Raw genomic sequence first — 22,620 nt, forward strand, 5'->3', positions numbered from 1 at the left:
TGTTTTATGCTACATATGTTTGGTAAAAAAAAATCGCAAAAAGCGTATTTTGATTGGTTTGCGCAAAAGTTATCGCGTTTACTAACAAAGGGAAAGATTTTTGTCATTTTTGGTGTTTTTTTTTTAACGAGTAATGGCAGCGATCTGCGATTTTTTTTGCGGTACTGCGACATTGCGGCAGACAGATCGGACCCTTGACTGACATTTTTGACACTTTTGGGGTTACCAGTGACATTACTGCAGTAATCAGTGCTATACATATGCACTGTTACTGCAAAAATGACACTGGCAGGGAAGGGGTTAACTGTATTAGAGAGGGAGGGGTTAAGTGTGTCCTAGGGGCGTGATTCTAACTGTAAAGGGACATTGCTATTGGTGTAAAAACAAAGATCAACTGTCCTACATAGTAGAACCGTCTGATCTTCATTTTTACACCAGGGAGAATGACAGGCGGCTTGTTTACATAAGCTGCCTGACTTTCTCCCTTCACCGGAGCGATTGTGAGTGACCGGCGGACGATCGGGTCTGCCGGTCACACGCACTGACTTGTCAGTGAACGAACCGGGGCAATTGGCTCACAAGTCAGTGACAGGAGAGTGACGTACCCCTACGTCACTCTGCCTGGCTGGGGCTGACCGCCGCAGTATATAGTCGTGCGGCGGTCGGCAACCGGTTAAAAAAATGCATGCAGGTGCTCTTCAGTGTAGTGACCACTAGGTGTCCTAAGCGCTCACCTCCATTCCTTCCATAATACACCTTATGTTGTATCTCTGAGATATGCTCTTTTCTCCTCTCTGCCACTTGAATGTTATAAAGCTGCTGGCAAAGCTTGTTTAGCTGTACTTACACCTGTGGATCCATAAGAGTGGAGATTATTCTGCACTCCTGTAACCCATTTTCAGCAGACAGTGAGCTGAAGCATGCTGTTGGCTGATGTCACAGAGCCGGTCTAGACCCGGAAAGGATTGCAACCCGCCCACATGCTTGGACCGGAACCCAGCTAATCGAGCCACTGAGAGCTTGAACCGGTCACTCCCACCCCCTCCACAGCCCAGCGCTCCAGTGAGGACAAGCTGAGAGTGGTGACTGGCAGTCACTAACTCTTTGCTCAGTGAGCCCTATGAACCGAGTAATCAGTGGTTGTTTGCTCAGTTCTCAGTGTTAGAGCCGACGGGGGACAGATGCAGCATAGGACTGATGCTGCATCCACCTGGATAGGTATGATTCAACAAAAAATCCCATACATCTCTTTTAAATGAGCTTGTCTCAGCCATAGCACCAGAATGTAAAAGTGTGACACATAAGAATTACCCGAATTTGTGTCTTACAGCAGAAATAGCAAGAAAACTGTTACACAGCTTTCGTGAATTTGGTGCAGGACTTTCCAATACATCCATAATGCATTGCAATGCTTTATTTAATTGCCCATGTGATGTCACTTTCAGATGTTCATAGGATAAAAATAAATGCAAAATGTGTCTGTAATGACCATGTTGCTGTATTTATCTATTTAGTTACAAAAGAAAGCAGTGCAAAACAGCAGCATTAAAGCCTGGTTCACACCTATGCATTATTTAGTGTGTTTTTAGTTTTGCAGGATCCATTTAACATGGTTTCCTATGGGTTATGTTCACATCTGTGCATTTTATAGAAGGGGCCAGGGACCAGCAGGTTGTATTTTTGGTTCCATAGACTTCAATGGATCAAAAATGTGTATTGAAAAACACAAAATGCACCTGGAATATGCAAACTGTAACCTGCATAGGTGTGAACCAGGTCTAAGACAGTTTATGAAACAGAACTGCTATAATATCACAGCTTGTTTCTTGAATTCCTTCCTCAGTTGTTCAGAAGTGGAGATGAGCTTGAAATCCTCTTAACTCACCTCTATCTAAATATCAAAGTCAAGCTCTTTTGTAGTCGAATCAATCAGCTGCGTATCAGGTAATTCATCGCCCCGCAACACGAGTAAAGAGGCGGGATGCTGATGACATCAGTGCCTATGGATACTTCACTATAAAAAGAGCAGAGACGTAACTAGAACCTTCAGGGCCCCGGTGCAAGAAACCATGAAGGGCCCCCCGGACCCTTTCCCTTCAAGCCTAGGGCTCTTCCCACTAATCCTGGGGCCCTTTACTCTCGTTGCAGGTGCCTTAATTACGGTCCCGCAGCGGGATCCTTTCAAAAGTTCTGCAGTGGGCCCCCTTCCTGCCATCTTGGGGCCTCCCCACGGTGGTGGAATGCCAGGGCCCGGTTGCAAATGTGACCTTTGCGATCCTGGAAGTTCACCCACTGGTGTCAGTCGTTTTTATTTTTGGGCATTTTAATTTACTTACTTTACTGTTAGGGCTACAAGATTGTGGAATCGGGGGCATACAATGTGATTAGAGGAGAAGCGTTTTAACCTCAGGCAACGTGGGGGGTTCTTTACTGTTAGGGCTACAAGATTGTGGAATTCTCTACCACAAGAGGTGGTTTCTATGGGTAGTATGGTGGCTTTCAAAAGACTATTAGACGTACATCTCAAGGATCAGAACATTAAGGGCTATGTGAGATGATTACAGCCACACACACCTACACAGGTTGAACTGGATGGACTATTGTCTTTATTCATCCTCACCTACTATGTAACTATGTAATTGTATTATTTTTTATAATTTTATTTTATTTTTTTACAATGTCACTGACAATGACTCTGTCCATTCAGAAAAGGAAGGAGCTGGTAAATTACATATTTACCAACCCCTTCCTGGTTCTCTATTGTGACACATACGACCAGGGGAGCACACAGGGGACCAGAGACAGCAGAACACAAGTGAACTGGATAGGAAGAGTGGAGGGGGCAGCATACAGAGGAACCAATCACCTACATTTTCCTCCTGCAGCTACAGGAGGAAAAAGGACAGTGATTTCTCTACATGCTGCCCCCACCGCCCACCCCCTATCCAGGTGTACAGGGGAGAGCCGTACAGGCCCCCTGGAGCATGGGGCCCGGTTGCAATTGCAACCCCTGTAGTTACGCCCTTGAAAAAGAGCGAGACTATTTAAAGTTTGGATAGAGGTGAGCTCGGAGGATGCTTACGCCTATCTCTACTTATAAATATCTTTCCACCAGTATAAAACATGTCCACAACCTCTTCTTAGGTGTGTGCATGTTCTAAGGAGAAAAATGTTAAAGCTGAACTCCATAGAAAGGCAAGGGTCCCCCCTCCCCACTGCAAGGGTAAACTTCTCGTTTTGCCTAGGGGATGATGAATTAGGTGATATAATTATCATATTCCTGGCTCCCTCAGCAGTTGACACTCTGTTTTGCTGCCTGACACTCAGTAAAGTGGGTAGGCCCGTACAATGAGGCAATGACACCAGACAGTTGTGACAGCCTACAGAAGTGAGGAATAAGGTAAGTATATCACCTTCTTCAACCCCCCCCCCCCCCTTAGTATTTATAACTTGCAGTGGGGAGAAGGGGCTACTGCAAGGGAATTTTTTTCCCCCCCCCTGGGGTTCTACTTTACACTAAAAAGATAAATCTGTCACAGATCTTTGCACAACATTGACAGCTGTACGCCCAGGATTGTAGGCGCAGAAGGTGTATGGATACACAAAACTGTTGTAATTCCTTTACATAATGCAACCTTGATTGCAGTAATTATGAATCTGATGATTATGTAAGTAACATACTTGATACACTTCTCTTCATTTATATGGGCATCTTGGGAGATCAGCTTGTTGTAAACTTGCTGCAGAATTCACCGTTTTTCAGTTGACAATGCCAATCTTAAATAAGGGGTACATGGAGGAGCATAGATTTAATAAAGTCCATGCAAACCATAATGCAGTGCACTGGGCACACCCTAATCACTACGTGCAGTGCAGATTTCCCCCCAAGTTGTCCGCCCTCGCCCTGCATTGCTGCTGGCTTCCCTCCTCTCCTCCTGGCTGCTGTGAGGGATGTTTCAATTTTGGGGGTAGTAAATATGGAATTTACTGTCCCCTTCCTTTTCTAAATGAACACACTCAGTCACTGTGTTCATTCAAAACAGAAGCCAAGAAAACTGTGTTTACTATGCTTCAGTTTGTGAATGAACAGGAAGCCGCTGAACATAGAGCACTTCCCATTTATTCACTGTCCCATGCAGCTGAGGCTGGAGAGAAAGGCATGCATGTTTGAGCTTTGGAGGGCACACCTTAATGCAATAGGCTGCGCACACCTATGGATGTGTGTTTGGGTACAGTTAACTTTGAATGGCAACACACATCTACAGTGCATTGTGTATTACATTAAACATATCATTTTTGTTTTGTATATTGCCCTGCCTATCTGCACCTTTCTACTTAATTAGAGTGGCTGCTACTGTTGCTTTTCATGGGTTTGGTGCAGACACATACTTGCATATGCTTCACATTAGAGATGAGGTCAGAGGATGCCCAAGCTCATCTATAGCTCCTATTTTATGCAATGCTGTATACTGTATATCCCATGGCTAGGAACTCACTTTAGGGACCACACTTATCGGAGGTGCCTTGTACATGCGTTTGCAAATATATGTAACAAACGCCTCTTTATTTAACGGACACAGCCACTTGGCCTAACATGACAGTGGTACGGGTGATCGGCTCTGAATGCACACTGTCTGCATTTGGGACACCACATCTGCACGCCTCTAAGGCCACTTTTTCCTGTGCCTAAATGTTCCTGCTTTGAAGTAGGGTTTGCTGCGTTAAAGTGCATTTAGCCACATTTAGAGTTTCCAATCGGATCCTGGATGCACAGAATTTTATTTTCTTTAAACGCAACTAAAAAGTGTGAATGGCACCACTAAAAGATCCTCTAAGTCTAAATGCATATAAACTCAAGTTTGAACATACCAATAGGAATGAGGCCTAAGAGAAGTGTGAACAGATCAGTGGCTGAAACTGATGCTGACACCTAACAGGGATAAAGCACAGCACAGGTACCACTCCTACCTGGGCTAGTCTACACTAGCGTTAACCCTCTAAAGGGCGATCCGCAATGGACTTCTCTTCTGAGGATGTTTGGCAGGGAGTCCAGGGGCATTATGTCACATGTTTTAACCCATAAAAACTCGCAACACACACGTGATTGCAGGGCAATTGTGGCATGACCCTATTCAGGTGAATGGGCAGTCTTCGGCAGGCAGTACTGCCTACTTAGTATGAGAGGTAGATCAATCTTGTCTTAATGCTTTGTGTAGCACTGCCCCCGTAAGGACTGCTGGGTACTGACTCTGCGGGCTCCCCTGGTTACCAACACATGGTTAAATAAAGCTCCTGAATCCCTCATTGCTCCTCGTGGCTCTTGGCAGAAATTAACAGTCCAGGAGTGTTGGATTTTTGTTGTTTATTGGTAATTGGGGTAGGAGAAGGGAATAGTGGGATACTCCAATAAAACTATTCACAACACTTGAGGACTTCTATCTTCAAATCTCTGCTGATAGATATGGAACAGCCAAGCTGTCAATTCACCCTGCAATTGGGATGAATGGGGTTCAGTCTCTTGTTTTCTTTACTCTCTCTAACAAGGAGACTTGATGGATGATCACCTATCTTCAAGACAATCTTCCTAGCATCCTCTTCCTGCTGACACCCGTCGACTGACTATCCTATGAGCAGGGGTGGCCCTCCTCCGGTCCGGCCCCTTGACACAAGTTCTTGTACTCACAATTCTACAGAAACATGACCTTCAGTGTCTCCCCTCTCAGTCAGCTTCAGTGGACCTCTGGTTTCAGCTCCTATCGACCACTCCTCCGGTCCTCAGAATGACCTCCTGAGACCGCATGGCACCTCTACAGAGGAGGAGGCAGTCGCCACCCTGGGAGTCCGCTCTCCAACAAAGAACCCAGAACACATGTGCTCCTGGCTTTTATACAGTATCCCAACATGCACCGAGGCAGCCTGCCCTCTGCCAATCACCAGGACTGTATCAAAAGCCTATGCACCCATTCGTCAGGTTTCCTCCCACCTCCAACATGCCTCCCGATTGGACCAGCGTGATACACTCTTTAGACTGAATGAATTGCATACTGAGCACAGTGAGCAGACCTCACTAACAGATCCTGCTCTCTGGTAGGCAGAGAACAATATAGATTTACCTACAGCCCCTCTGGTAAGCAGACAGACCTCAAAACTATACTTTCTCACTAGCACCTACCTAGGAGGGTGCTACACCTTGCTTTGTGGCTGCAGCATGTGTATGCCCTTCTGCTGAAAGAGGGGGTGTTAAAACACAGCTTAAGTGCATGTTTTTACTGTCACCCACTATAAAGACAAAATCCTTAAGGGTAATTATACTAATGAAGGAGCTTTACAGATATTAATGGGTTTGAATAGTTTTGATTACAAGGTTGCATATTGGTAACAGAAAAATAAAGGAGGTTAATATTGTACTAAAAATCATACTGGAATGCACTAATCATCATAAAGGTTTTATATTATACTAATGTCATCTACATGACCTATTGGTGCTAACTAGATTAATGTAGTAAGGGCCATAAGCTGCCAGACGTTCTGAATTTAGGAGTTCTGGTCATAAAACAAACCGAAAAGGCTCATAAAAAGATTAGCATAACTAAGCACAGTCTGGGTCGTCATTGCTGCTCCTTTACACTGGGGATAAAAAGAGAAGAGATTATGTTGTAAAATAAAATGTTCCATTAGGAATGAACTTTTCTTTATTGTCATTAAGGGGTTGGTATACAAAAATTGTTTGCCTACTTAAAGGGCTGATTTGTGTGTGGTATCAGAGAAAAGAGAGAATACATAAACTGTAATTCTAAAGAAATCTGGCTGCTATATGCTACTTATTATTGTTGTGAGTATCCTTGCGACTGGTGAGTATCCTTGCGACTGGTGAGTATCTTCCGACTGGTGAGTATCTTTGCGACTGGTGAGTATCTTTGCGACTGGTGAGTACCTTTGCAACTGGTGAGTATCCTTGAGACTGGTGAGAATCCTTGAGACTGGTGAGTATCCTTGCGACTGGTGAGTATCCTGCAACTGGTGAGTATCCTGCGACTGGTGAGTATCTTTGCGACTGGTGAGTATCCTTGCAACTGGTGAGTATCCTTGCGACTGGTGAGTATCTTGCGACTGGGAGTATCTTGCGATTGGTGAGTATCTTTGCGTCTGTTGGATCTTTGCGACTGGTGAGTATCTTAGCGACTGGTTAGTATATTAGCGACTGGTGAGGACCCCAGGTTTAGTACCAGGGGAGACAGAGGTAGTGTAGGTAAGGAAGAGCAGGTCGTTAATATATCCCCATAGAGTAGTGGGTAATAATGTCCGACAGGATTGCGGATGCCACTCAGTGCACTTCTTGCTGCATGTATGCGTTCCTTGATGAACCAATCGAGGGCGAATACTGCTGTGCAAGATGTGAGCGACTTGTTGCTCTGTTAGACCAGATCCTGGACCTACAGAACACAGTGGCAACACTGCGTGGCATCAACAACCTGGAAAGGAGCTTGGACATTACCTATCAGGCGCTGGCAGGGGCCAGCATAGAGGAGGGAGGAATAGAGGAGATGCAAGCAGCAGAGGTACGCAGCTGGGTGACTGTTAGGAAGGGTAGAGGGATGAGTGCCAGGGAGGCCAATCCTGAGTTGGTACACCCTAACAAATTTGCCGAGTTGCAGGTTGAGGGGGATATCAACTCAGGGGTGGCAGAGCTGGAGCATGCACCCTCCCCCAGCTGCCAGGGGAGGGACGCCTCCAGGAAGAAGGGGGGCTGTAACTCAGGAAAGGTTAGAAAGGTTGTGGTAGTTGGGGACTCAATTATCAAGAGGACAGAGAGGGCAATCTGTAAAAAAGATCTTGTGAACCGAACAGTTTGTTGTTTACCGGGCGCCCGCGTTCGGCACATCGCAGATCTGGCAGACAGATTGTTGTGCGGGGCTGGGGATGACCCAGCGGTCATGGTGCATGTGGGCACTAATGACAAAGTTAAAGGTAGGTGGAGGATCCTTAAGAACGATTTCAGGGACTTAGGTAATAGATTGAGGAAAAGGACCTCCAAGGTGGTTTTCTCTGAAATACTGCCTGTACCTCGAGCCACACAGGAGAGGCAGAAGGAGATTAGGGAACTTAACAAGTGGCTGAGGAACTGGTGTAGGAAGGAGGGGTTTGGGTTCCTGGAGAACTGGGCTGACTTCTCAGTCGGCTACCGGCTCTTTAGTAAGGATGGGCTGCACCTTAATGGGGACGGTACAGCTCTTTTGGGGAGAAAGATGGCCACCAAGTTGGAAGGGCTTTTAAACTAGGAGACGGGGGGGAGGGCTCAGAAGTAGAGTCAGTCAGGATGGAGCAGAGGACTGAAGGCAGCTATAGGGTCAGCAGCGACAGTAGGTCCACAATGTCAATTGGCAGGTCTGTGCGGGAAAATCTCAGACCAAACAGGAATAAACATAACCGCCAATTGCGCTTAACTTCCGTAAAACTAAGAGGGGTATATGCTAATGCCAGGAGCCTAGCTAATAAAATGGATGAGTTGGAAATATTGGTACATGAGGAGGACATAGACCTTGTGGGAATAACAGAGACTTGGTTCGACCCCTCACATGACTGGCTGGCCAATATCCAAGGGTATTCGGTGTACCGGAAGGACAGGGTAGGAAAAAGAGGGGGAGGGGTATGTCTCTATGTCAAGAACAATATAAAGGTGATAGAAAGGAGTGACATTACGGATGGGATGAGCATGGATTTAGAATCTGTGTGGGTTGAACTCCATAGGGAAGGAGAAAAGGGGAAAGTAATTGTGGGGGTTTGCTATAGGCCACCTAACCAAGGGGAGGAGGTAGAGCTGGAATTCTTAGCACTAATGAGTAAAGTGGCAAAATTGGGATCAGTCATCATATTGGGGGACTTCAATTATCCCGACATTGACTGGGACGAGGGGACTACACACTCACAGAAGGCCCGCCTATTCACGGAAACCTTTCTGGATAATTACATGTCACAGTTGGTGGATTCTCCCACTAGAGAAAATGCAGTCCTGGATCTATTGATCACTAATGACCCAGACATAATCTCGGAGGTAGGAGTCCAGGACAACCTGGGCTCTAGCGATCACAGGATGATCACATTTAGTATAAATAACAATATAACAAGGCAAGTGGGGAACATAAGAACCCTAAACTTCAGAAGGGCAAACTTTCCAAAATTGTACTCATTGATGGAAAGGGTAAACTGGGACCAAACCCTGGGATCCCTGACCACAGAGGAAAAATGGGAATGCTTTAGGAACATATTAGGCAAAGGCATCTTGCAGTGCATTCCTATGGGAAATAAATTTAGAAGAGACAAAGCCAAACCTGGCTGGTTAAACCGTAGCGTCAAAAAACTTATTTGGGGAAAAAAATTGGCCTTCAAGAAGTATAAATCAGAGGGCACAGTATCGGCTTTCGAGCAATACAAGGAGGCAAATAAGAAAAGTAAACACGAAATCAGGATGGCTAAAATCAACTTTGAGAGACAAATAGCGGAGGATAGTAAAAAAAAACCCAAAGAAATTCTTTAAATATATCAACAGCAAAAAAACTAGGGCAGAGCATATTGCACACATAATTAACAATGATGGGAGGATGGTTACAGAGGACACTGAAAAAGCAACCGTGCTGAATGCTTTTTTCTCGTCAGTCTTTACACAGGAAACGGAGGGGTACACTGACCATGACTGTATGGTTAGTAGTAATACACAGGACTTGCCACTATGGCTAACAGAGGATGAAATCAGGGAAAGGCTGGATAAACTTAACACAAACAAATCACCAGGCCCAGATGGCGTACATACGAGAGTACTCAAGGAACTCAGTAAGGTTATATCCAGACCACTGTTCCTGATCTTTGCTGACAGTATTAGGACAGGAGATGTACCAGGGGATTGGAAGAAAGCTAACGTGATTCCGATATTCAAAAAGGGCCAGAGGCATATCCCGGGAAATTATAGGCCTGTCAGTTTGACATCAATAGTATGTAAACTTCTGGAGGGGATGATAAGGGACTATATAGTAGAGTTTGCTAAAGACAACAACATCATCAGCAGTAATAAGCACGGGTTTACAAATGGGCGTTCTTGTCAAACCAATCTATTAACATTCTACGAGGAGGTGAGCTGTGAGCTAGATAGGGGGAGACCAGTGGATGTGGTGTACTTGGATTTCGCTAAGGCGTTTGATACAGTTCCCCACAAGCGCTTAATTTATAAAATAAGGTCTGCAGGTATCGGCAGGGTTTGCTCTTGGATACGGAATTGGCTTAAAGGGCGTGTCCAAAGAGTGGTAATAAACAGCGCATACTCAGACTGGTCTGAGGTAGTAAGCGGGGTGCCCCAGGGCTCAGTCCTGGGACCAACCTTGTTCAATTTATTCATAAACAACATTGAGGACGGGATCAGTAGTTCGATATCAGTTTTTGCAGATGACACAAAATTGGCCAGGGCAATAACTGCACAGCATGAAGCAGATATCCTACAGAATGACCTGGACAAAATTACAGAGTGGGCAACGACATGGCAAATGAGGTTTAACGTGGAGAAGTGTAAGGTTTAGTACTTGGGGACTAAAAACATAAAAACACAATACACGTTAGGAGGGGAACCCTTGGAGGAATCAAAAATGGAGAAGGATCTGGGAGTCTTGGTTGATGATAGATTAGGCAACAGCATGCAATGTCAAGCGGCAGCTGCCAAAGCCAGCAGAATATTAGCATGCATAAAGAAAGGGATGTATTCCAGAGATAAGACTATAATCCTTCCACTTTATAAAACTCTGGTCCGACCGCATCTGGAGTATTCTGTCCAGTTCTGGTCGCCAGTCCTCAGGAGGGATGTGTTGGAGCTGGAGAGAGTCCAGAGAAGGGCAACTAAACTAATTAGGGGATTGGAGGACCTTGACTATGAAGAGCGTCTACAATCGCTCGATTTATTCTCCCTGGAGAAGAGACGTCTGAGGGGGGACATGATAGCAATTTATAAATATCTTAATGGGGATCCCAGCTTAGAAAAAAAGCTGTTCATTCGAAGGGATTGCATGAGGACTCGAGGGCATACAATGCGATTAGAGGAAAAGCGTTTTAACCTCAGGCAACGTGGGGGGTTCTTTACTGTTAGGGCTACAAGATTGTGGAATTCTCTACCACAAGAGGTGGTTTCTGCGGGTAGTATGGTGGCTTTCAAAAGACTCTTAGACTTACATCTCAAGGATCAGAACATTCAGGGGTATGTGAGATGATTACAGCCACACACACCTACACAGGTTGAACTGGATGGACTATTGTCTTTATTCAACCTCACCTACTATGTAACTATGTAAATTGTTAAATTCCAAGCAAAATGCTAAAAACAGTCAAAATAATGTATACCTGTACTGCTTTATCGGCCAGAGGAGTTGTTTTTGTTCAGCCAGTCTTTGGCCTCATGCATAGAGGTGTATGAGTCATGTAAAATGTAAAATTGTGCGTATTTCCATTCCTGGGACAAACCAGTGATAAACCACCAAAATGTATGAGATGAAAATATCCACGCTTGTGGAGAAAATGATTGGCTGCAGCCTACCTCAAAAATATAGACAGTACAGTCAATAATTAATATATAATAGGGGTGGTGAGGTAAATGGCGCTGCCTTTGAAGTGTAGTGGTGTGATATTAATTACTTGACATCACAATAAATATAATACAATAATACACAGGAGCATTCAACAATATATATAAATATAAAGTGCAATAAGTGATGTTGGCGGTGAATACATACAAAAAGTATAAAAAAATATAAAGTGCTTGGTGAGCAAAAAGTGACCAGATACAATAAGTAAAATAACCAAAAAATATATATATCGGTCACTATAGAAGTGAATGAAATAAATAATGAAGTGAGTCAACAAAAGTTGATGAATTGGTGAGTACAGTGACTCCAATAAAGATTGGATATGGTATATCTATGCGTGAAAGTGAATAAATGTATAGATATACAAAGACTAAAGTGAACAAGTGAAAATGGTCCTAGAAGATATAAATAAATAAATGGACCAAATAAATGTGAAGAATAATTGTCAAAAAATGGCAGCAGATCAATAAGTAAAAATATAAATATCTAAATTGATAAGAAGTCAGCCGAAAAGTCCAAAAAGTCCATTAAAGTGACTTGTAAAAAAAGGGGGGTTCAAGTTGATGGGTGACTCTCGGGGTGATCCAGGTGCTGAGTGCCAGGTGAGGAAATCAGTGCTCCCCTTCAATATCTCCCGCACTCACCAGAAGTCGTCACCCCTACAGGGGTAACCAGCGTGATGTAAATAATGTATGCCCTCAGCCAGGCGTTATCTTGCTTACCGATCACTTCACTGGTTAATCCTGAGTCATCTCTCCCATATGTATAGTGTTTTCAAATAAGGTAAATATAGCCTCATATGCAGATCACATCCATCAGGTGTAAAGTAATATCCGGGTCATAAACAGGAGCCGAATCGCAAAAAAAATGGCCTGGTCATTAAGGGGGTAAAACCTTCTGGTCCTTAAGTGGTTAAACAGTATGGTTACCGGCTGACATAGCACCATCCACAGGCAGCTTTAGTCTTCAATAAAACAAATCACTGGCAGGAACTGCCGCTGTTCACCTATAACCGCTCATCCAAGTGGTTGTGTCCAAAGGTGGTGTTCAGCGCCTTTCTAATACAAAACCAAAAAACAAAAAAATTATCTACCCGTCCAACCAGTGTGGATGTAGCCTAAATAATTTTATATTTACGTAGCCCTCTTTTAGGTGGGGTATGAGAAGTGGCCCTCCCTAAGCAGGATATTGTGCTAAACCTGTAGGTAAATAGCAGAACCTTTGCTAAGTGGAAGAGTGGGTTTGATAAGGTAGGCAATACCTCCACCCAGGCCAGGCCTCTGTGAACAGAAGGGATTCCCTTCCTGGGAAATTATTCAGTAAACTTAGGCTGGCCATACATTATACAATTTTCTGTACAATTTTCTTTAGATTTACCTTCACCTATGTAGTACAAAGGTCTGCCCTATAGGACACAATTGAATGTGTTGTTTCATTTTGACCTCATATTATGTGGTTTTTGGTAAATCTAACAGAAAATTGTACAAGATAATTGAACATGTATGGCCAGCCTAAACAAAGTAATTGGGAGCAGAGGAACTACTGCAGCCTGCATATAACATTAATCATAAATACTTTGCTCAAAAAAAAAATAAAGGAACACTTGGAAAACATATGAGATCTTGGTGGGGAAAAATATCATGCTGGATATTTATACTGGTATGGAATGGGTAATGTGTTAGGAATGAAAGAATGCCAAATTGTTTGATGGAAATGAGAATTATCAACCTACAGAGGGCTGAATTCAAACATCCCAAAAATCAAAGTAAAAAAAATGATGCAGCAGGCTAGTCCATTTTGCTGACATTTCACTGCAGCAACTCAAAATGGTACTCAGTAGTTTGTATGGCCCCCCATGTGCTTGTATGCATGCCTGACAACATCGAGGCATGCTCCTACTGAGATAACGGATGGTGTCCTGGGGTATTTCCTCCCAGATCTGGGTCAGGGCATCACTGAGCTTCTGAATAGACTGAGGTGCAACCTAGCGGTGTCGGATGGACCGAAACATCATGTTCCAGAGGTGTTCTATTGGATTTAGGTCAGGGGAGCATGGGGGCAATTCAATGGTATCAATTTCTTTATCCTCCAGAAACTGGCTGCATAATCTCACCTCATGGGGCTGGGCATTGTGGTGCACCTGGAGGAACCCAGGACCCACTGCACCAGAGTAGGGTCTGACAATGGGTCCAAAGATTTCATCCCGATAGGTAATGGCAGTCAGGGTGCCATTGTCTAGCCTGTAGTGGTCTGTGTGTCCCTCCAAAGATATGCCTCCCTAGACCATCATTGATCCACCACCAAACAAGTCATGCTGAACGATGTTACAGGCAGCATAATATTTTCCATGGCTTCTTCACACCATTTCACGTCTGTCACATGTGCTCAGGGTGAACCTGCTCTCATCTGTGAAAAGCACAGGGTGCCAGTGGCGACCTGCCAATTCTGGTGTTTAATGGGAAATGCAATCAAGCTCCATGGTGGTGGGCAGTGAGCACAGGGCCCACTAGAGGATGTTGCCACCCTCACAAAGTCTGTTTCTTATTGTTTGGTCAGAGACATTCACACCAGTGGCCTGCTGGAGGTCATTTTGTAGGGCTCTGGCAGTGCTCATCCTGTTCATCCTTGCACAAAAGGAGCAGATACCTGTCCTACTGATTGGTTAAGGACCTTCTATGGCCTGTCCAGATCTCCTAGAGTAACTGTCTGTCCTCTGTAATCTCCCCATGCTTTTGAGACTGTGCTGGGAGACACAGCAAACCTTCTGGCAATGGCATGTATTGATGTGCCATCCTGGAGGAGTTGGACTGCCTGTGCAACCTCTATAGGGTCCAGGTTTCACCTCATGCTTCCAGTAGTGACACTGACCCTAGTTATATGGAAAACTAGTGAAAAACAGTCAGAAATGATGAGTAAGGAAAAAAAAAGTCAGTGGTCTCCATCTGTAAAACCATTCCTGTTTTGGGGGTCTCATTGTTGCCCATCCAGTGCACCTGTTGTTAATTTCAATAATACCAACACAGCTGAAACTGATTAACAACCCCCTCTGCTACTCAACTAACCAGATCAATATTCTAGGAGTTTAATTGACTTGATGCTATACTAGGACTAAAGTGTTCCTTTACTTTTTTTGAGCAGTGTGTATATAGATGCACACAAGTATAAGAATAATGCAAGCTTTATATATTAAAATATTAATAATAGTGCATACATCCAATGTAGAAACAGATACTATCAGCAAAGGGCCCTACAGGAGTCCTGGTGGAATTGTGCATATATAATTAATAATAAAAACAATACCTTCAGATGAAGGTTGCAGCAAACTCCAGTTGAAGGGACCCTTGAGGATGATCATGATGCTGCATCCATCTAGGTGCGGAAGACCTGAAGACAGAATCAGCATTTTTCATTTGGAACAGGAGCCCTGTTTTAACACCTTTTACTCTCCCTGTACCAGTCCTGATGGCGCTAGGCTTTGCTGTGAGCCTGCTAGTTGGGAATTTCTTTTTTGTTTTTTTTACTCTTAGACTTGGTTTACACTTGTGGTTAAGCCCTTAAAAGAGCCCTTCAACTGCATGGTATAAACATAGGTACATTCTCTGACAAAAATGTAAAAGAAATTTGACAAAATGATTTTAAAAAATGGGCAGACCCGCTGATTCAGGTACTAAAAAATATAGTACCTGAATTAGCCCTAAGTTTTAAAGTCTGTACTGCGTTTTATTGGTATGTGTAAAAAATGGGAAAACGAGTGCCCCAGTCCAATGCGGTAGATAATATAAATATGTCATGGCATGAAAATAGATAATAAGCCCTTCATTTTAGTGCTTATTTATAATGCTCTGGTTTCTCTCCAAAGGTTATCACTATCATCTCTCTCATTGCCAAAGCTAGAAGAATTTCAATTAAATATTTTCAGTTCAAGAACGTTCCATTTTTTAAATTCAAGTTTGTTTTTGACCTTAGCGTTGAGAAAATTTGAAGGAGGAAAATGGGATTTTTGCACTTACTGGAAAAAACATTTCTCTAAATTCATCGACAGACAAAGCGCTCCATAAATCATAACTCCTGGGTTATATTTCCTCCTCCAGGAGTAGGACTAGGCAGAACAAAAAACACCCGGCTACGCCCATGGGCCGTCCTCAGCTGGTATTTAACCCCCCCTCTATGCTCTAGGTAATCAGTTTAGTAGCAAGCAGTATCAGAACTCCATACAGGGGTAGGTGCTGTTTTTGTCGATGAACTTAGAGAAATGAATTTCATGGTAAGTACAAAAATCCCAAGAATTCAGACCCAGTATCACCATGGACGCCATCGCTGTTCATATGTCCCGGGCACAGGAAGAGGAAACTGAGGAGGAAGAGGAGGAGCTTCGGCATCCCTACGAGGCTTCGGTCGTCTCCAGCGTCTCTCGGACTAAGGGAAAATGGCCCCATGACATCATCGGGCTACACAAACATGGCCGCCAGCTGAAGCCCAACCAGACTAAGGGAAAATGGCCTCCGTGACATCATCGGGCTACACAATAATGCCCGCCAGCCAGAAACCAGCCAGACTAAGGGAAAATGGCCCCCGTGACATCATCGGGCTACACAAACATGGCCGCATACCGGAGATCCGCCAGGGAAAATGGCCACCATCAGCTACAGCATGCTGCCAGGATTTTTGCTGTGCCCTCTGCAACGCTGTGCCCTCTGCAAGGGGACCCCCTCCTGAAGTTAGGACACACATTAAGGGAGACTCCGCTGTGCAATCTGCACCAATCTCGGCACTGGGACCCTCCTGCACTATACCCACACTGCAAAAAGTGAGGCATGCACCTAAGGGTCTACTACACTGGAAACCTTCCAGACTACCAGGGCAGGACACACTATCCCAGGACCCTTACAAAGCGGGGATAGCAGGGGAGACCCCAGGGGTCTCCGCTGCATATTCTGCCCTGGGACCCCCACCCGACTCCAGGTCCAGAGAGGGGGGAAGGGAGTTGGGGAAGCCCAGCACACTGAGGGATTTTTAAGGATGGGAAGAGGGAAACTGCAGGCAGGTCCGACCATCCCTGGAGGTTACCCGCATCCACCCCAAAAAAAACACCAAAGGGGGAGAGGGGGGACTGTACTTACCCTTCCATGGTGCGGGTAATGCTCCAGACAGAATCCTCGCCACCGAAGTAGGGGAGCTGTCGGCCAAGGGACTGCTGCAACTCAGACCCAAGCCCGGATGTGTGCGACCCTGCGAGACATTTAACTCGCGGGCCAGCCTTTGTCTGTGAGGATATGTCGCGGCCGACTTAGTGCGTAGCTGCGGTCTGCACGCACTAGCTGGCTGGGCTGGGGGGACCACTGGATCTAGATTATCCAGCCTGTCGCGCAGCCCCGCAGTTGAGTGTAGATCTCCCGAGAGAAAAAACAAAGATTTAAGGAAGGAGAACAAAATTGCTAGGACCAGAGATCCCAGCTGGGAGCCTAGGTCCTTACTCCTGACTAGACAGAATAAAACTGATTACCTAGAGCAGAGAGGGGGGTCATATACCAGCTGAGGACGGCCCATGGGTGTAGCCAGGTGTTTTTTTGTTCTGCCTAATCCTACTCCTGTTGGAGGCAATATAACCCAGTAGTTATGATTTATCAAGCGCCGTGTCTGTCGATGAACGAAAGAGAAAAGTGTTTTTTGTTTGGGAAATTAAATTCATCCCAAAATCAAATGTTAAAAGCAAATAAAATTTTGGAGTACGTTTAAATGACACTCATCAAGTCATCAAATGTACTGAGAATGTTCATACCTATATTCATGCGAAAATTAATTGAAAATGTCATATGACGTCCTGGACTTTGAGTGAAGATATCTGAATGATGTTTGCAGCCGACCCCCCCCCCCCCCCCCCGCTGCTTCTACCGGCTCGCGATCAGGGAACCAGAGAATCTGCTGGTGGTGGAAGTTCACCACGGAGAATACCGAGGACCAGATGGTCCCCAGAAGTCTTTATGACTCTTGGAGGCTCGGGTGCGACGTTATGACGTCACGTCTGGCCTGGCAGTTGAAAATACTGCCGTATACTCGGCTGGGAAGGCCGAGATCATTTTGTTTTTTTGTTCTTATAGACTTATAGTCCTATAGAACCCACATCTCTCCATAAAGAGGACAGGTCATGCCCTATTCCTATTACAAGGGATGTTTACAACCCTTGTAATAAGAATAAAATTGATAAAAAAAAAATAAATAAAAAATGAAAGGGAAAGTGTAAAAATAGAAAAAAAAAATAAGCATTAAAAAAAAAAAAAATGTAACGCTCCCTCGTCCCCGCATGCTCGCACACAGAACGTGCCCACATATGTAAACGGCTTTCAAACAACACATGTGAGGTATTGCCACAAATGTTCGATTGAGAGCAACAATTCTAGCCAAAGACCTCCCTGTAACTCTAAACTAGTAACCTGTAAACATTTTAAAGCGTCGCCTATAGAGATTTTTAAGTACCGAAGTTTGGCGCCATTCCATGAGTGTGCGCAATTTTAAAGTGGGACATGTTAGGCATCTATTTACTCAGTGTAACATCATCTGTCACATTATCACGTTTATTCATGAAATAGACTGTCAGAGGACGTAAGAGAAAACACATTTGAAAAATTGTTGCGCAAATACCGTGTGACATAAAAAGTTACAACGACCGCCATTTTATTCCCTAGGGTCTCTAGCAAAAAAAAAATTATGATTTTTACATGTAGGAGAGGAGTGCCTGAATAGGCTCGGCATGGAAGTGGTTAAAGAAACAGTAGACTGCTCAGGAACAGAGGTTTTAAAAAAATAAATTGAAAGTGTTTCCTGTCAATATACAATAAAAGACTTACCAGAAGAATTTATAGTATTTATTACTTAAATAATGCACAATTTTATAATAACTCATAAGGTATATGTGAAATTGTTTAAAAATTATTGAAGTTTATTTCCTCTGCTAGCCATCTCCCGTTGACGTCTAATGGCATATTTCAAATATTCCAGTAGTGAAAGGGTTAATGGGTGGACTCCAGGATAAGAATGTCTCTCTGCGTCTTGTAGGAACAAAAGCTTATGCTGAACATCATCCGATCAGAAGCAAAATCCTCGCTTTCAGCACCACCACCAAGTAATGTGTAGCAGGAACTGACATTATTTAATGTTACAATCAGGTACATCCTCTTGGCGTATCGATCCTGTAAATGCCAGGCTTGGAAAAAATACTTGTTTTAAAAAAATAGCTTAGAAACCATAAATATATTTATACAAAATGTGTTGAAAACAGAAGAAAATAAAAATAAAAATGGCTGCATAATATTTCAAGAAAGTACATCACTGGAGAAAAATATTGTGCTAAATTCTATGCCTTCACTTTAACATTTGTAATGTTTACCTGCCCTTTACAATATATAAAGACAGCTCTTTAGTATGCACAAAGTGACATTGATGAGGTATGATACTGAAAACACCCCATGCTGCCATGATGTCATTTGTTCTTATTAATGTGACATATAACATTGGCGTAATTATTAGCTCCATTTATAAAATGACTGCCTCCATTGTTATGAAGAGATAGGTAATCATTACGTCGTGCCTTAAACTGCAATAAGGAGGACTTAAACAAAAAAAAAATACAATTGCGTATTCTCAATTTTTACGTCATAAGATAACAAAATAGGAGGTTAATGACTGCTGTATTAGCGACTTGTATGTAAGATGCCACCGGCTAAATGAACAAGTTTGGCAAGTTAGCAAATACATAATTGCAGCATTCATCACTTAAATTAAAACTGAATTGTGTTGCTCCAGGAAATGAGGATGTCCAAGTTAGGGGGTTAACAGTCTATGAATGAAGTCCAAGTGAGAAAAGATAGGGAGATTTATAGTGCTACAGTTTGTGTGGCTGCCAGACTAGTCCCTCCTAAGCCACTGTCACACTATGGTCTCTTTAGAATTCCGTTTGAGAGAGTGCAGGCCCAGCAACGACTGCTGATTGGAAGGTAAATTGATTGATTTTGGGATCACCAGAATAACCCTCTGATTGGTCCGACGCCATTCATTGTATAATCTACAGTGGTATCTAAATGACACCTGGAAAAAAAGGATAAAAATGTACAGTTATTTATCAAAACAGGGCCAAGTGTTATACTGTAAAAAAAAAAAAAATCTATCTATATATATATATACAGTATATATATTTAAAAGGTCAAAAGAGTAAACTGATTGCGAATGAAGATACACTCTAGTTACAGTAAATTAGAAAATTAGGCATACAGAGTTCACAGTCTACCCACCTTGGACTTCTACATTTTAGCCAGACAGAGCTATAGTATGCCAGGTAGATCTAACATCTTGGTTAATTTTGCTGTTGTTCTGGGGACACCAACAGCTCGGCCAGATAAATATTCAAACAATGTATTCCTAATGATACTCATAGAAATAATAAGGGCGTCCATGCAATTTTTCCTATATAAGCGAATAGCCTCACAAAATAAAGTCCAAATGCAGAAAAAAAAATAATGTGCAAAGTCAGATCATGGGTGACGAAACGCATAGGAAGGAGCGACGTGTTTCCATCATCGCCTGTTCCCGGAAGTGCAGGTTGTTTTTTCTGTATGCCATCGAGAATTTTAAATGCTATACCTATTCCATTGATGTAACTGCAACCTAAATTATATAATAAAGCTAACTAAAGGGTTTTACACTATGTGGAACTTTCTCTTTTATCGTTATGATGATTCTATGGGGATGATGCTGAGATGACCACTACAGTCTAAACACCTGTCTTTGAGGGAATAGTTTTGGAATACTTTGGAAAAAGCCTGGCCTGCGTTGTTTGGCAACATGCTCTGCTGGCCTCTCTTTAATTAGAGGGTCCTATAAAGTCCGTAAGCCTGCGCTCTTTATTAGGGTGGTGGTGTCATGGCTTGGATGCTGCACTGGTGGGGACGAAGGTTCACACTTCACACGGTTGTTTTTGAACATTTATGAGGAGGATTCTAACTTTGAACATTATATCTTTTTTCTGCATTTGGAGTTTCTTTTGTGCTATTCCCTAAATTGGGAAAATTGCACGGACACCTTTAGTATTTATATGAGTATCACAGATTTTTAGTGCGGCTCTTTGGCATTTAATTCAAATTTGCCCTGTGGTAATATCTCACAGCAGAGTCGCTGCTTATATCACTGATTAATTGTGGAATCTAGTTTTTTCTATGCACAGTTTCAAATCTTAATTATATAATGTGTTCCTAATTCCAGCCACTGTACAAAATTGTATCCCAACATACAAAGAACACTGTTTGACATTAAAGCCCAACTCCACGCAGATTTAAAGTCATTGTAAAAGCAAGATATTTTTTTACCTTAATGCATTCCTTGCATTTGGGTAAAAAATGTCCCAGCATTTGTATTGACCCCCCCCCCCCCCCACAACCACCACTAAATACTTGCTGACTCAATCCATCGCTGTACGTATCTGTAGCAGCTCTCTCCTCTCTCCCTGCATTCACAGGTCTCAGAGGCAGCTGTGGGAGCTATTGGCTCCTGCTGCTGTCAATCAGTTCCTAGAAGAAGAGAGCTGGGGCGGGGCCGAGCACTATGTTTGCCATGGTGGTGCACACAGAAGAGGAGGAGCCTAGAGCACCAGCAGGGGACCCCAGAACAGCAGTTCGGGCCACTCTGTGCTATACCCCAGCCCAGGTAAATATAGCGTGTTTGTGATTTAAAATATATACCGTATATATACTTTAGCCTTTACAACCTCTTTAACCTCCTGCTGCCAGCGGTAAGCATATATGCAGTTTCTCAGGGAGGGGGGGGCTTTAATACTGAGAGGCCACATATATGTGGTCCTATGTAAACATCCTACTGTGCTGAAAGAGAGCGCGCTCCCAGCAGTTATTGGTGGGTACTAGAAAGCTTCCGATGCATACTTGCGATCGGGAGCTTTCGATCATGTGACCTCTGTGACAGCCAATCACAGCTGTCACGTGAGCAGAATGCTCATCTCCGCTTCCCGGCATTTAGAACCTCCTAAAAGGCTGGGAGGCGTGAAGGAATTAACCACTTGATCCCCGAGCCAGTTCTGACACTTCTCACATAGATGTAAAAATCAGCATTTTGTTGCTAGAACAATACTTACAACCTCCAAACTATATATGTTTTTAAAGCAGAGACCCTGGAGAGTAAAAATGTGGTTGTTGCGTTTTTTTATGGTGCATGATATTTGTGCAGCCATTTTTTATTCCTTAACTGAGGCAGCAGTTTTTAAAACGCACATTTTCAGGAAAAAAAAAAAAAAACACTTTGCTGAATTTAAGTTCACACAAACACAATGTAATACCCTAATTTTTGGTTATAAAGGTAAAAGTATTTTTTTACCTTAATGCATTCTCTGGGGGCAGGGCTAAGCTGGGCTGTGTGTCTGACTAGAGGCAAACAGCCCGGTTCAGGATCGAGCACGCACATGTGCCCCCAATGGGAAGCAGCTTCCTATGGGGGCACTTGACGTGGAGAGGGGAGGAGCCAGAAGCTCCGGCAAGGGACCTGAGGAGAGGAGCATCTGAGCTGCTCTGTGCAAAACCATTGCACAGAGCAGGTAAATATGACAGGTTTGTTGTTTGTAAAGCTGGAGTTTTTGTTTTTTAATCACTTTAAAGGTTTTACACCAAGTAAATAGATACTGAACATGTCACGCTTTAAAATTGTGTATGCAAACTACAGTACCTAAAAATCTCCACGCTTTAAAGGTCTTTACAGGTTACCAGTTTAGAGTAAACATAAGATCTGGCTCTAGAATTTTTACGCTCACTCTGATGTTTGCAGCCATATCTCACATGTGTGGTGCAATCCCTGTTTACATACGTGTGCGAGACCTACTTATGTGTTTACATTTGCGTGTGAGCATGAGGGAATGGGGGCACTGCAAATTTTTTTTACATTTTATTATTTTATGTAAAACCTTTTTTTTTTTTTTTTTTTACACTGTCCCTTTTTTAAAAAGTACTTT

General features: G+C 43.4%; 1 protein-coding gene across 3 annotated transcripts in view; it reads right to left on the reverse strand.

Moving 5' to 3' along the window:
* Window positions 1-18,466: 18,466 nt before the first annotated feature.
* The window catches only part of MARCHF3 (membrane associated ring-CH-type finger 3), a 382,664-nt gene continuing 378,510 nt past the window's right edge, over window positions 18,467-22,620 (reverse strand). For all 3 annotated transcript variants that reach the window (XM_082243695.1, XM_082243697.1, XM_082243696.1), the window contains exon 5: window positions 18,467-19,700. In XM_082243695.1, the coding sequence (XP_082099821.1) occupies window positions 19,542-19,700 (159 nt within the window). In that variant the 3' untranslated portion in view covers window positions 18,467-19,541. The remainder of the gene's footprint in view (window positions 19,701-22,620) is intronic.

This window comes from Pelophylax lessonae (genome assembly GCF_965119305.1).
Source record: "Pelophylax lessonae genome assembly, chromosome: 1".
Taxonomy (NCBI): domain Eukaryota; kingdom Metazoa; phylum Chordata; class Amphibia; order Anura; family Ranidae; genus Pelophylax; species Pelophylax lessonae.